We start from the raw sequence: 14,275 nt of genomic DNA on the forward strand, positions 1-14,275 counted from the left end.
ATTAAAAATAGTAACTAAATAAATTGTTTTTATAGCTTAATAGCTAAATGGTAATGCGACATGTGGTTGTGATGTTAAAAATCATGGTTCGTTTCCTTGGATAATAATTTTTGAAATTTCAATAAATTATGTTTAGAAAAATTGATGTCTTTGAAAATAATGAGTTTTATAATAAAAATTAAATAAATAAGAAAATGATAGTTGACGTGGTATAGAACACTAGAGAGAAGGCAACTAATTTGCACAATGGAATAATTGTCTTCTCTTAGATTATGCACTATTAATTATCTTCAAACTCAAATATTCAAAAGGTGTAAGCTCTCATGTCCAATGATTCAAATGCTAATCTTAAAAACAAAAGTTATATAAGATCAACTAAACAAACTCTTATGGTTGTAATGTAGATCAGGAAAAAAAAACTTATTGAAAAGTTTGTTCTTATCATATCCATTAGAAAAGTTTGTTCTTATCTATTTTTCAATTTTAAAAAAAAAAATATTTATTATTTCTTATACTATTTTTGTTAAATTATTCCTTAATAAAAAATGGAAAAAATATTCATTTCCCATTGTCCTTAATTTTTCTATCAACTTTTATTTTGATATTTTAAAAAATATTGTTAGAAACGACTCATCAACTTATTGTTGAAAATAAATCAGAAGACATAATTTTGTACACATAATAAATAAATTTTTTAGAATTAATATTGTTGTGATAACAAAAATCAAAGACCAAGGGAGAGATTTTTTAAAAAGAAATTTTAGGGAAGTTGCACAATCAAACACATGATAAAAATCATAATAGTGAAAAGATTTTCTCCAAATCAATACTCATATACATAATCAAAAGCATCTCTTTTACTTTCTCCAAAATAACAACACGATAGCGAAAAAGATTACAACAACAAATATGAAACTGAAACGAAGAAGGATTTTTTTCGATTCTAAATCTGACGATTCCTACCACTATATCTCTCAACTTTCCACTCGCCCTCGTCCTTCTCCTTCGAAACCAAACAATTTAGCACCACGTCGTCGTCGCCGCGTTTCCGACATCCACTACAAATCTGTGTTGCCCTCTTTCTGGTCTCTCCGCCGTTGCACTACCACTTGTTGGTTCACCACTGCCAGTTTGTTTTCCTTTATCCTTTGCGTCTCTCTATTACTTTTCTGTGTTTCCAGTTTGTTATTTCTTGGTATCAGATATTTGCTCCTTTACCACTTTTTTTGCATGATGCTTTACTTATGATTGATGTGAATTCATTCAAAAAGAAATAATCGTATTTGAAAAAAAAGACTGAAAAGTAAAGCATAAAGTTAAAATAAACTTACTGAGAAGAAGTCCCATAATGAAGAAGTTGATGATGGAAAACATCACTGATATTTTGAGATCTTCAATTTTTCACAAATCTTCAAAATTTCACCAATCCTTCACATTTTTTAGATCTTCTTTGATTTCACAAATATGGAAAATGGATTTTGAGAGAGAAAATAAGTTTGTTGGGAGTAACAAGTAAAGAAAAGCATTGAGATATGTGAGGAAGCAGAAAAAATGATTTGTGATAAGACTTCACACAGTTTCCAAATCTTAAAGAATATTAAAAGTTGGAAAAGATATGGAAAGTTGTCTTTTAGAATTAGCTAGATGATGTTGAATGATTTGTGATAAGACTTCACACAGTTTCAAAATCTTAAAGAATATTAAAATTTGGAAAAGATATGGAAAGTTGTCTTTCAAAATTAGCTAGATGATGTTGTGTAGGGTGATATCTAGGGTAATGTGTATTGTGTAGGGTCATAAAAGTAGGTTCACGGTGTTCAGACAAATAACTTGTCACAAAAAGTGTACATTACGAAAGGAAGTAACATTAGGTAACAAACAAATAAGTAGCATGTGAGAAAGTCATTTTAGGCTAACGTGGTGCAATAAAAAGCAATGAGTATTTTAGTCTTTTCCAAAACATAGTTTCTTCTTATGTTATAGATAACTAACAAATTTATATAACAAAAATAAAATGTCCACATAATCATTTTCATGTCATAAGCGAACAAGTCAAACATACAATTACGAAGGAAATCAAATAAACTTAAAAATAATGATATGGAGAAATTAAAAACCTAATTTTTTAAAAACAATTAAAAAATTAAAAAAAAAATTAAAACTACATTTAAACCTATATATTATAAAGAATATAAATTCAAAATTCAATTTGGTTTATCCATTAAACCAATCACCCATCAACTATCCATTTCTTTTTTATCAAATTCAAACATACCTTAAATGGATGATTTACTTTTCCTCTTTTTTCCCTCTTTTCAAAAAGATTCCTAGGCAATTCCCATGCTTTGCCACGTGAAAATCCACATTTCACAATTATCACCATACTCCAACTTATCACACACGCACACCGAAAGAGAGTGTTGCAACAAGAAAAAAATAAACTGAAAATCGTCATCATCACAATTCACAATCAAACCAACCAAGGGCCCGTGGTATTACAGTTCCCGAATTCAAACCAATATTCCATTTCAAACAAATTTCAGTTACAATTCTACTTTTTCTTCTTCCACAATCATTCCTTCATCTTCTTCAATTCTCAATGGAAAACCCTAGAAACGGTTATTCAATGGACGAAGACGAGGAAGATCCCGGGAGTGCATTATCCGTTGACTCAACCGAATCACGGTGGGTTTTCCAGGAAGACGAAGATCCGTCTGAGATCGACGAATACGATGCTTCTGATATGCGGCATCAATCTATGTTCGATTCAGAAGACGAAGATAATGCTGACCAGAGGCTTATTCGTACTGGTCCACGAGTTGATTCGTTTGATGTTGAAGCTCTTGAGGTTCCTGGTGCTCATACACATCACTATGAGGTGAGTAATGCTTGCTGTTTTACATTTATTGATTACGGACAATTATGGATTGTTCATTGATTCACTTCACATGGATTGATTTTCAGTAATTATTACTGATTTGATTCAATTGATTCTGTAGTAGTAGTACTAGTATTTGTACTTTATTCTTTAGGTGTATGGAGGATCCAAAATTGATTGATTTTGATTCCATACATTTGATTTTGCTGTGAAAAAAATTGATTCTATGTGAATTGATTCTATTAAATTATTTCTGACTAAAAGAGAGTAAATTTCAATGTAAAAATCACGTCTACAAATTTTGGCTTCAAGTAGAATCAATTCTGAAAAGCAGAATCAATTTTACTTGATAGTAACCAAATATGTCAAAATCAATTTTACTTGATAGTAACCAAATATGTCAAAATCAATTTTACACATCCAGAATCAATTCTAAGTGCTCATACCGTGAAACCAAACATAGTCTTATTCTAAGTACTAACTTGAAGCTAGAATTTAAAACTTTTGGGTTCTACAATTGATTTGTAGCGTTGAATTCATTTTTCAACTCACTTTACTTAAATATATATCCAAACAACGTAAGATTTATTATATAGCTGTCATGTGAATACCGTTATAATGTGTATGGTTTTAGAATAGAGATTCAACTCATTTTTAGTCTGAATTAGTTTTACATAATCAATTCATTAAAATTATTGTGTCACCGCAAAACCAAATACACGTAAGACTTATTATATAGTTGTGATGTGAATTCCGTTAGAATGTGTATGGTTTTAGAGTAAAGAAAGCCAAAAGTGAGTCTAAACACATAAAATTGGTGTTGTCTCTAGAATTGGTTCTTACTAACTTGAAGCTAGGATTTGGCTTCTACAATTGATTTTTAGCCTTGAATTTATTTTTCGATTCACTTTACTTAAATATATATCCAAACATGAATCTATTTACATTTAACTCATTTTTAGTCAGAATTAGTTTTACATAATCAATTCATTAAAATTATTTTGTGTCACTGCATAACCAAATACGCATAAGATTTATCATATAGCTGGGATGTGAATTCTGTTAGAATGTGCATGTATGGTTTTAGAGCAGAGAGAGCGAAAAGTAATTCCACACACGTAAAATTGATTTTGACATGTTTGGGTGATGTCAATTGGAATTGATGTTTCTACTTTCTAGAATTGATTCTAACTTGAAGCTAGGATTTAAACCACTTCATATTCAACTCTTTTAATAGAGATCAAGCTTACAAAATCATTTTGTTAATTTGAGTTTGTTTTTGTATCTGCTTTCTTCACCGTGTTGTCCTGTTGCAGGATATGACCATGGGAAAGAAAATTGTGTTGGCTTTTCAAACTCTTGGTGTTGTCTTTGGTGATGTTGGAACAAGTCCATTATATACCTTTAGTGTTATGTTTAGAAAGGCTCCTATTAAAGACAATGAAGATATTCTTGGGGCATTATCACTGGTCTTGTACACTTTAATCTTGATTCCTTTGCTCAAGTATGTTTTTGTTGTTCTTTGGGCAAATGATGACGGTGAAGGTATGGTGGTGAATTTTGTGTTTTAAAGAAATCTAAAATATTCACTCCTATTTCTCTTTTTTCCTTATATGTTCTGTCCTCGATCGCGTGTATTTAATTACTTTGAAATCACTGCAGGTGGTACATTTGCATTGTATTCCTTGATTTGCCGTAATGCTAAGGTGAATCTTCTTCCCAATCAGTTGCCGTCAGATGCACGTATATCAGGCTTTAGGCTAAAGGTGCCATCCCCTGAGCTTGAAAGGTCTTTAAAAATTAAGGAAAGGCTAGAGTCTTCATCGAATCTAAAGAAGATTTTACTATTATTAGTTCTTGCTGGTACTTCTATGGTCATAGCTAATGGGGTTGTTACACCAGCAATGTCAGGTTACTTACTGCTCTATTATTATGTATTTTGTAACTTCTACAGAAATGCTTTGTCAGTGTGTTTGGAGTTTGGATTAATACTAATAGTATGTTGTAATCACATCTCGTTGCTTGTGTTCATGGCCAGCTGTTGTTTTCAATAACCTCTTGTTTACTTCATACTAGTTCTTACTTTATAAAATTTTCTTCTTGCAGTACTATCATCTGTTAATGGCTTGAAAGTTGGGGTAAATGCCATTAAGCAAGGTACCGTGTTATCCTATTTACAAACTCTTGTCTGTAATAGTTATTAATACCTGCATTTGATATTACCCACAGATACATCTTGAGAACATAGCTTCTATCTTTCTTTCTCTTATGAAATAAATAATTGTTGCTTCTCCATTAATAGTTATAGTTTTCAAGGTATTGTAATTCAGTCTAAGTATTCACAGGATGTCATTTCTATAGTTTGGCTACTCTGGTGGAAATTGGGAAAAATTGGCTAAATATTTCAATTTTAGAATCACTTGTGAAGCTTTATTAACTTTTTCTACTTTTTCCGTGATTATGCAGATCAAGTGGTGATGATTTCTGTTGCCTGCCTTGTTGTTTTGTTTAGTGTACAGAAGTATGGAACAAGCAAAGCTGGGCTTGCTGTAGGACCTGCTTTGTTTTTATGGTTTTGTTCTCTTGCGGGCATTGGTGTATACAATCTTGTAAAATATGACAGCAGTGTCTTAAGGGCTTTTAATCCTATTTACATCTATTATTTCTTTGCAAGGAATTCAACTAAAGCATGGTATTCTCTCGGAGGCTGTCTTCTGTGTGCAACTGGTAAACACATATATGCAGGATCATTGATATTGTAGATGTGATAATAATATTCTCTCTTGTCGTGTATATTTTGATTATTTATGTCTCTGTTCTCGATTTTTAAATCAATGCCCTGGTAGCAATTACAATGACTAATATTGATTTTCTCTAATTACTATCGGAGGTTTAATGAAATGCCTACTGTCATCTTTCATGACTTTCAGATTCATTGGGGTGGGTAGGACCTGGTTTATTATATAGGGGCTGTGTTCCTGAGTATGGGATGCAAATGCCAGCGGCTACCCAAAAATGCGATGCAAATGAGCACCCTAGTGATGCAACATGTAGCTGCTATAGTATTGCTATTGTGGACCAATGAAGCACGGACACGATACGGGTATCGGATATGACACATATCCGATACGTCACTAATTGAAAAATACATGATACGATACGTATATAAAAAATTATAATTAAACATTTAGTTAAATTATAGTTTAAGAAAACCATATTCATAAGACAATTTTTAACATTACTATATTATTTAAAAATATTAAATTTAAGATATGGGAATAGTATCAATGTCATCTCTTTCTCCATGATAGGTAAATAGAGCAGCTTCCAATTCATCAAGGTGTAGGAGAAAGAAACTTTGAAATAAAAGAAATGATGCAAGCAGTGTCATTCTTAGTCAAAAACATTTCATTATAAGTATTATTAATAAATGAATAAATTAATAAATAATAATTAATATGAATTAAATTTTAAATATTAGTATTCATAAGAACTTACGAGAATTAAAACCAATTTTGAAAAATGGTAGTAATTATCTAGGAAGAATTAATTAGGATATAAAGAGAATTGCTGGGAATGAATAGTCATTAAAAAGGAGAATAAAGGATGATTAAAAAGAAGAATCTCTTATAAAAAAATAAACAGTCATGTATCCGGGGAGTTTCGAGGCGTATCGCCGCCGTATCGGAATTTTTTTATTTATTTAAAAAAAAAAAATTTGGATACTTCTCCGATATGTACTGACGCCGTATCGTCGTATCGGATACGATTCGACTGAGTTTTTGAAGTATCCATGCTTCATAGTTGTGGACTATATATGATTCTGAATAAAATGAATAAAATGCCCCGTGTTCAAGAAACAGTGGTTACATGCATATATATACAAAAGTAGGAGTATTAATTTGTGGGTTGGTTAGGTTTTTCCTTGATTACAAATGGAGTATGATTTTGTGAAATTCGTGGGCAAATTTTACTGTTATTTGAGATTTGAGAAGCATGTATTATTCATGATAGTTGGCTGTATTAGTAGGATTAGATAGTGCCGATAAAGTTGTAGTTTTGATTCTAGTCAGGGGTCTTTTGTTGAGAGGTCATTTGTAAGTACCACTGTAAGTTTTTGATGAGGCTTATGACATGTAGGCCTCGTAGCCTGACAAACTCCCCCTGAGGATGTGTTTTGGATTGTTTGAAATAGGATGAAATGTAATGAAATCTTATGAAACACATTGCATTCTATTTCATCCGCTACCTCTATCTTTCTCTGCTTTTCTTGGGGTATGCTGTTTATTAATGTTGTTGTCAACCGGTCCACGTTTTAAACAATAGAATGAAAACTTTATTCTGTTTATCATACAAAAATATCTGGACAACTGTATGGAGATTTATTTCATTCTACCCCACCATTATATATTTAATTACATGTAGAATAAATTTCTGTACACCAAACAAAAATATCTTAATATTGGGATGTAGTAATTATGCAATTTATATTTAACTATTTCTGGCACGTACAAATTTTTCCACTACCAATTAACATTGTTATTGGATCATGTTACAGGCTCTGAAGCCATGTTTGCAGATCTTTGCTACTTTTCTGTTCGAGCAGTTCAGGTAATGAATCATCTATCATGGCTTCTGGTTAGATTTCTTTTATTTCTTTGGTCATATCAAATTACACATCGATGAAACTGATGCTGGTTTGTTTGCAGCTTACATTTGTGTTCCTTGTTTTGCCGTGCCTACTATTGGGTTATTTGGGTCAAGCTGCATACCTTATGGAACACCATGCTGATGCTGGCGAAGCCTTTTTTTCTTCTATTCCAAGTAGGTGTCAGTGTCTGTGTGTGTATGTATATATTTGTGTTTTGCATTCCTTACAAGTCGGTGTAATACTGTTCTTGTCTGTAGGTGGTGTATTCTGGCCAACTTTTCTCATTGCTAATATTGCTGCACTAATTGCAAGTCGGACTATGACAACAGCCACATTTTCTTGCATAAAACAGTCAACTGCTCTTGGTTGTTTCCCGCGTCTTAAAATTGTTCATACTTCTCGGAAGTTTATGGGTCAAATCTATATTCCTGTCATAAACTGGTTCTTGTTGGCTGTTTCTGTGGTGTTTGTCTGCACTATATCCAGCATTGATGAGATTGGAAATGCATATGGTAAATAGTTTATTTCAAAATCTTTATTTTATCTCCATGGATATTTTAAATTTATACACATGCATTAAATACTTGTCAAAATGTAAGTGATGCCACAAGTTTAGTGGGATTGGCTATGTAGAATAGGTTCTTGAGAAGCGTATGGTGCTGCAATTAATTGGAAAACACTGAAATTCTCTCTTAATATTTCTCTTTGAATGTCCTTGACTATAGTGGAAGTGATATTGGAGGCGGAGCCTTGTTTAAGAGGACCCGATTCTTTGGTTCTACCTTCAATACTATTGTAATATATATATTATTAACATAACATAAAAGAGTATTTGTTTTCAGCCTGTTCTTTTGTCATCTTTCAGGTATTGCTGAGCTGGGGGTAATGATGATGACCACCATTTTAGTCACTCTTGTTATGCTTCTTATATGGCAGATGCACATCCTCGTAGTGCTGAGTTTCCTGGTAGTATTCTTGGGTTTGGAGTTGGTTTTCTTTTCATCCGTTTTGTGGGGCATAACAGATGGAAGTTGGATTATATTGGTCTTTGCTGCAATAATGTTTTTTATAATGTTCGTCTGGAACTACGGAAGCAAGCTCAAGTATGAAACTGAAGTCAAACAAAAGCTATCAACGGAATTAATGCGAGAATTGGGCTGCAATCTTGGGACAATACGAGCTCCTGGAATTGGTCTACTTTATAACGAGTTGGTCAAAGGAATTCCAGGAATTTTTGGGCATTTTCTAACCACACTTCCAGCAATACACTCCATGGTTATATTTGTGAGCATCAAGTTTGTTCCAGTTGCTATGGTGCCTCAAAATGAAAGGTTTCTATTTCGACGAGTCTGCCAAAGAAGCTATCATTTATTTCGTTGTATTGCCAGGTAACAAGAGCTCAAAGCCTACAAGTGCATAATACTTTTTAGTAACATGCTAAAAATGCTATAGCTTCAAATAAATATCTCAAGGGAATAAGTAAGTGATGTAATATTGGGAAAGTTTACCGAGATATCATATTAGTCACTCTTTTGGGTAGTCAGTTAGTTCATGAAAAGACAATACTTTTAATCTGGGACTATCTTGTTTAGTAATTTTTTCAATACTTTACTTGTCATTAAAATATTTTGGCATCTTACATGTCTGATCTGAACGTTTATATATCTCGACAGGTATGGTTACAAAGATGTTCGGAAAGAAAATCACCAAGCTTTTGAACAGCTTTTAATGGAGAGTTTAGAGAAGTTTATACGCCGTGAGGCACAGGAGAGATCACTTGAAAGTGATGGGGATGAGGATACTGATTTAGAAGACGAGTACTCTGGTTCTAGAGTTCTCATACATCCGAATGGGAGTGTTTACTCACTTGGTGTTCCTCTTCTAGCTGATTTTAATGAAACCTTCATGCCTACTTTTGAACCTAGTACGTCACAGGATGCTCAGCCTTCATCGCCCAAACCCCCTGCGCTCGATGCAGAGCAGGTTCTAGAAAGAGAGTTATCTTTTATACGCACGGCTAAAGAATCTGGAGTGGTTTATCTTCTTGGTCATGGAGATATAAGGGCAAGGAAAGAGTCATGGTTTATGAAGAAGCTAGTTATAAACTATTTTTATGCCTTTCTAAGAAAGAATTGCAGAAGGGGGATCACAAATTTAAGCGTACCACATTCACATCTAATGCAGGTTGGAATGACTTACATGGTTTGACAATTTGGCCATCAATTTTGCAACCCAATAAAAGTTATGAAACAGGTGTCAGGTAGATCAGAATATTCACATTTTGAAAAGTCTCATTTTCAAACGTGCTTAATTTGATCATCATTATTTGGATCCTCACATTGAACATCTTTCCAGCTCCACCTCTGGAAATTGTTTCAACTATCCTTATGAGTCTGAGCATGCGCTGCGGATATATGGAATTGAAATAGATTGAGAACAGAAATAGATACAGATATATGTAGAATTTGAACAAAAGAATGATGTATGTAAAATTATGTTTACGAAAAGAAAAAAGAACATGCAAAAGGCTGTGTATACATTTTGTGGATGTGCAATATCCTCTATTTCAATGCGGTAAACAGAGTTTTGTACATGAGTACTTTATCTAGGATATGTATTTTTCATTGGAATTAATTATTTTCTTAATTTCTTGTGAAGAGGCACTTTTTTAATTCAAATTTATGAGATTCTGTTTTCTTTTTGAAATGTTCATAGAAAATATTTTAGATATATTAATGGTAATTTTTTCTCAATACAACATGCACCACTACCCCTATTTCAAATACAACAAATTAAGACATTTCTCTTTTGTATTGTGTATTGATAAACTTTCAGTTTACAAAATGCACACTGAGAATACATATTATTTATTGAACAATTCAGGCACAAATTGAAAGTTTAGACAACAAAGACTAGAACATAGAAATTACTATTTGGTAAAAAAAAATAGACAAATAATGACTCAATGATAGCCAATAGGAGCTGGAGCCTCTTTCAATTCCTTTCCTTGATGATGAATATCCTACAAAAAGAAAGAACACAACATTATGTTGACCAATTTTAGTTACCGTTTTCTAAATACTGATAAGTATATCAATCATATCATACGTCCTGACATATCAAATATCTCTGTATTCTTTTTAGAGTAATCTTTACGAGACTAAATTTTGATAGAAACAAAAAACAAAAGTTAATATAGTTATAACTGATAAATTGACACTCACAGAAGCAAAGTGATTGACATCTCTATGATGAGCCTCATCAGCACGAATAACAGTGATAACATCCTTAAGAGTTGCATCCTTAGGAAGTCTCCAGTAATCAATTGCAATAGCAGGAGCAGGTACATTTTCAACTTTACCACTTTCAATTGCATTTAAATGTTGTGTATACGAAATCACAGCCTCTTCCTCCAAATAACCAACAAACCTATGCGCTGTTTTTGGCGAGAGAATGTAAAACACAAAGAACGCGTTGAAGAAAACACCTTGTGCTGTAATAACCAAAAGCCTCTCATGCCAACTTGGTTTCACAAGCTCAACCATTGTCATCAAATGCATCCTCTCATTCTCTGCTTCCTCAAGTAATGCCTTGATCCAACCACCAGTCTGTTGAAATTTTCTCAGAGATTTCAAATGTAAAAGCATCCCTCCTACCATTCCAGGGACGCCTGCAATTGTTTCCAGCATCATCGCATGGCATCCGTACCGTTCCTGCAGCAATTATATTTCAAATGAATCAAACACATGATCAGAGTTCGAATCCTGATTGTCACGTAAGTTGTCTTCGCATTTAAACCACTAGGCCGTAACACGGAGGACAAGTTTTACACTTTACTACGGTTCAAATTATAGTTCGAAGTTTTACCTTGAAATACAAATCGGAGAGAACCCTTAGAAACTTGACAGATCTGAAAGCAAACTTGTCGGCAAATGTTTTTGGGACATGATGCTTGGTGACATCTATTGAAACATCTGAACTGTAACTTTCCCATGGCTGCATCAGACATCATATATAATAAAATCATGTAAAACATCATCCATATACCTCACCCTGATATATCAAGTTACTCAAAGAATAACACTTACCATAAAACAATTCCATGGCCACTCAGTTCCATCTTCCTTGAGAAGTTTAGGCCTAGCAATCCCCCAGTAACTCGAAACAACCGCGTTGCTGTTCTTATTGTTGGCCTCGTTCTTGTTCTTGTTCTCCTCTGGCTGCTGATCTTTTTTCTCTGGTAGAGTAGACATCCTCTGCAAGTAGAAGCTTCCATACGTGCCGCCGCTATGCTGGTGTCTCGGTTGAGCGATCGCTGCAGTTGAGAAGTTCCGGCTTCTGCGGAGGAGAGCTTGTGCTGTTGACCTGACTAAAAAGTGTTTCATGATGAATATTTTTTTTGTGTTTTTTTGGATGAAAAGAATGGTTCAGTATTGGAGATTAATTTATAGTTATATAGTTTTGGTATTCAAATTTGTATTTGCTACAAGGTGAAGCAAAGAAGAAAGGTCGAAGAAGGTTGAACTAGAAGCAATATGTGGTTACTTTTGTTGCTTATTTATGTTGGTTAAATTAATGAATTTGCGTTAAGTGAGTGATTGATTAGTTGCCACAAGCCCACAAAGTTGGAATTGAAAATGTTCAGGCAGCGTTGACTGTCTCTCGTGGCAGCTACTGAGTACTTTATATACTTTTCTCTTCCCTTGATTATTATTATGTTTTCTTTTTGATTGGACTATTATTATTCTTTAGCTTGATGCAATATCACCAAAGAAGAAGGAACTAATTTTTCTGGGAATATTCTAAGGGAAGGCTGCTTTCTTTTGCAAACATAAATCTTGTTCTACACGCAATCTATTGCAATGGAGAATTGAGAAGTCAAATATTTATTTAATTATCTCTACTCGATTATATTCTAGTAGGAATTATAAATGAAAGATAAGGTAAAAAAGTTGTATTTTTGTAGCAATGGATATGTACTTTTGATTGGCGAGAGAGAGAACCGACCTGCAAAGTTAGCACTTTAATACTCAAATCAGTGAGGCAAATCAAAATTAACGTGTGAGTGAGAATGAATTTTAATTTTACCTTTATATTTTAAGAGCGGTTGAAACTGCTTGCGTATGATGCAACATGTTTTATGGACAACCGTCGGATTGGATCAAATGTTGAGAACGAAATTGCCTACTTCTAGTTAGTACAAAGGTCTATCTGCTATGTGTTTCTTTCCATTTGAGGTTTGCTCTTATGTCTTTTTCTATGAGGATTACGAACGATCCAAAACAACTGTCCATAAGTCCTTGTTTTATTATGTAGAATGAGGGATTTGTAATGTAATATGTAGGCCGAGTGTTTAACAAAAGTAAGCGAAGAGTCTTGACGAGACTTCATTAGCATTGGAAACAAATGCATTAAATATCTCTTTCTTGATTAACGAGGTTTCGCAGGGAGTCTCTGATGTGTGTGCCTATGTCTAAACAGTCCCTAATGAGTTCTTAATCGTTGGTGGCGTGGTTTCCACTTTCCAATGTGGTAGGTTGCACAATTTAATATAGTGGAAATGCATATAAGAGGCTGTTAGGCCGTTAATCTTATTTTTTTCGCTGCCTGTGAATTTGAGAAACTCTTAGTCATTTTATTGTTTGTGATTTCTTCTATCTTCATCCTCGACCATTTTGTGCCCTTTTTTCAGCGTGTAAGCCCAAAATCAGTCCCTTTTAAGGTAACACCTATATTTTCCATTCTTTCAACCTTTATTACTTTATTAAGCTTTATGGATAATAAGGTCTTGGGGTTTGAATGAGGAGATAGTTGTTGATTGGTGGCTTATTTTGCATAAATTTTAGCAATAACACTAGACATGGCTTTGAACTTGCCTCGTATTGCTATTTGTATTCACTTCTTTCATGTGATAACTTGATCCCTTATAATGGAGGACATCTAACCTGAAATTCGAAATTCCACGTGGGACAACTCATCGGTATGGGTGGTTCGAGAGACTAGATATTGCATCTGATTTTGTTCGTGAAGGCGGTCTAGACCACTCCTTCACAACGGTGGAAATTTTAAAAAATTGTAGGGGTGATTCTCTCTTAAGAAGACAAGAGGATATGCAACAATTGTGACAAGTGTGTCGTTCCCTTTCATGAATGCTTATCCTCCTTGATAAGTATCCTCCTCCCCTTTAATGATTTCGAGGTCGTCATGTTTAATCATTTATTAATCGCTCCTTTGTAATTGCATTCATTGAGCTAAATTTATATCAAGGTCTTTTAGTACTGGTGTTAATACAAGAAGGGTGCATTGACCACGACACTCTTATTACATATCTTTAAAGCTCAACACAATTTTGTTGATTCAGCATAGGGTCAAGGTTTTATATCTTTTAAGCAGTGTATCAAGATGTTCGAGGTTTACTCGGAGAGTGTGAAATATTTCAAAGATATGTACTTCTTGGTTACTCCATTCAATAAGGTGATTAATGTCAACATGTGTATCATAAAGCCTAGGTTACCTACCAATATTTAGATAGGTTGTCCATGTTCTATTGCTAGAGTAGTTTCTTGGAGGATTTTCGATCCTATGTTTACATAATAAATGATCTGTCTCAAGAGGAGATTTAAGTGGAAAGGAAACTGGTAAATTTATTTAGGGGTCTGGACTATGAGGATGGCAGTGTCCTGTCTAATGCAGCTGCGAGGAAACAATGGAAGGAGTACATAGAGACATGCTTGCTGGTGGATTGA

The 14,275-nt window shown here is 33.7% G+C and overlaps 2 protein-coding genes across 2 annotated transcripts; one reads left to right on the plus strand and one right to left on the minus strand.

The window, feature by feature from the left end:
* Positions 1-2,349: 2,349 nt before the first annotated feature.
* LOC131620732 (potassium transporter 7-like) lies at positions 2,350-10,071 on the plus strand. The gene is made up of 10 exons (XM_058891898.1): positions 2,350-2,878; positions 4,195-4,423; positions 4,541-4,789; positions 4,985-5,035; positions 5,345-5,605; positions 7,437-7,489; positions 7,588-7,702; positions 7,787-8,041; positions 8,395-8,917; positions 9,203-10,071. Exons 1-10 carry the CDS (start codon positions 2,600-2,602, stop codon positions 9,735-9,737), a joined length of 2,550 nt encoding a protein of 849 aa, XP_058747881.1. The 5' UTR covers positions 2,350-2,599; the 3' UTR covers positions 9,738-10,071.
* Positions 10,072-10,288: 217 nt separating this feature from the next.
* Positions 10,289-12,162, minus strand: LOC131620733 (alternative oxidase 3, mitochondrial-like). The gene is made up of 4 exons (XM_058891899.1): positions 11,618-12,162; positions 11,397-11,525; positions 10,754-11,242; positions 10,289-10,551 (listed from the first exon to the last, which is right to left on the minus strand). The coding sequence occupies exons 1-4, from the start codon at positions 11,912-11,914 to the stop codon at positions 10,492-10,494; spliced, it is 975 nt and encodes a 324-aa protein (XP_058747882.1). The 5' UTR covers positions 11,915-12,162; the 3' UTR covers positions 10,289-10,491.
* Between the last annotated feature and the right edge of the window lie 2,113 nt (positions 12,163-14,275).

Source organism: Vicia villosa, linkage group LG7 (genome assembly GCF_029867415.1).
Source record: "Vicia villosa cultivar HV-30 ecotype Madison, WI linkage group LG7, Vvil1.0, whole genome shotgun sequence".
NCBI classification, from domain to species: Eukaryota; Viridiplantae; Streptophyta; class Magnoliopsida; order Fabales; family Fabaceae; genus Vicia; species Vicia villosa.

Excerpts from the sequence above, each read along its gene's own strand:
- LOC131620733 (XM_058891899.1), bottom strand. The coding sequence starts at position 11,914 with ATGAAACACTTTTTAGTCAGGTCAACAGCACAAGCTCTCCTCCGCAGA. Across the intron at positions 11,526-11,617 it reads GGCCATGGAATTGTTTTATG|CCATGGGAAAGTTACAGTTC; the intron begins GTAAGTGTTATT and ends TGTCTGATGCAG. Across the intron at positions 11,243-11,396 it reads TCTCCGATTTGTATTTCAAG|GAACGGTACGGATGCCATGC; the intron begins GTAAAACTTCGA and ends TAATTGCTGCAG.
- LOC131620732 (XM_058891898.1), top strand. The coding sequence starts at position 2,600 with ATGGAAAACCCTAGAAACGGTTATTCAATGGACGAAGACGAGGAAGAT. Across the intron at positions 2,879-4,194 it reads CTCATACACATCACTATGAG|GATATGACCATGGGAAAGAA; the intron begins GTGAGTAATGCT and ends GTCCTGTTGCAG. Across the intron at positions 4,424-4,540 it reads GGCAAATGATGACGGTGAAG|GTGGTACATTTGCATTGTAT; the intron begins GTATGGTGGTGA and ends AAATCACTGCAG.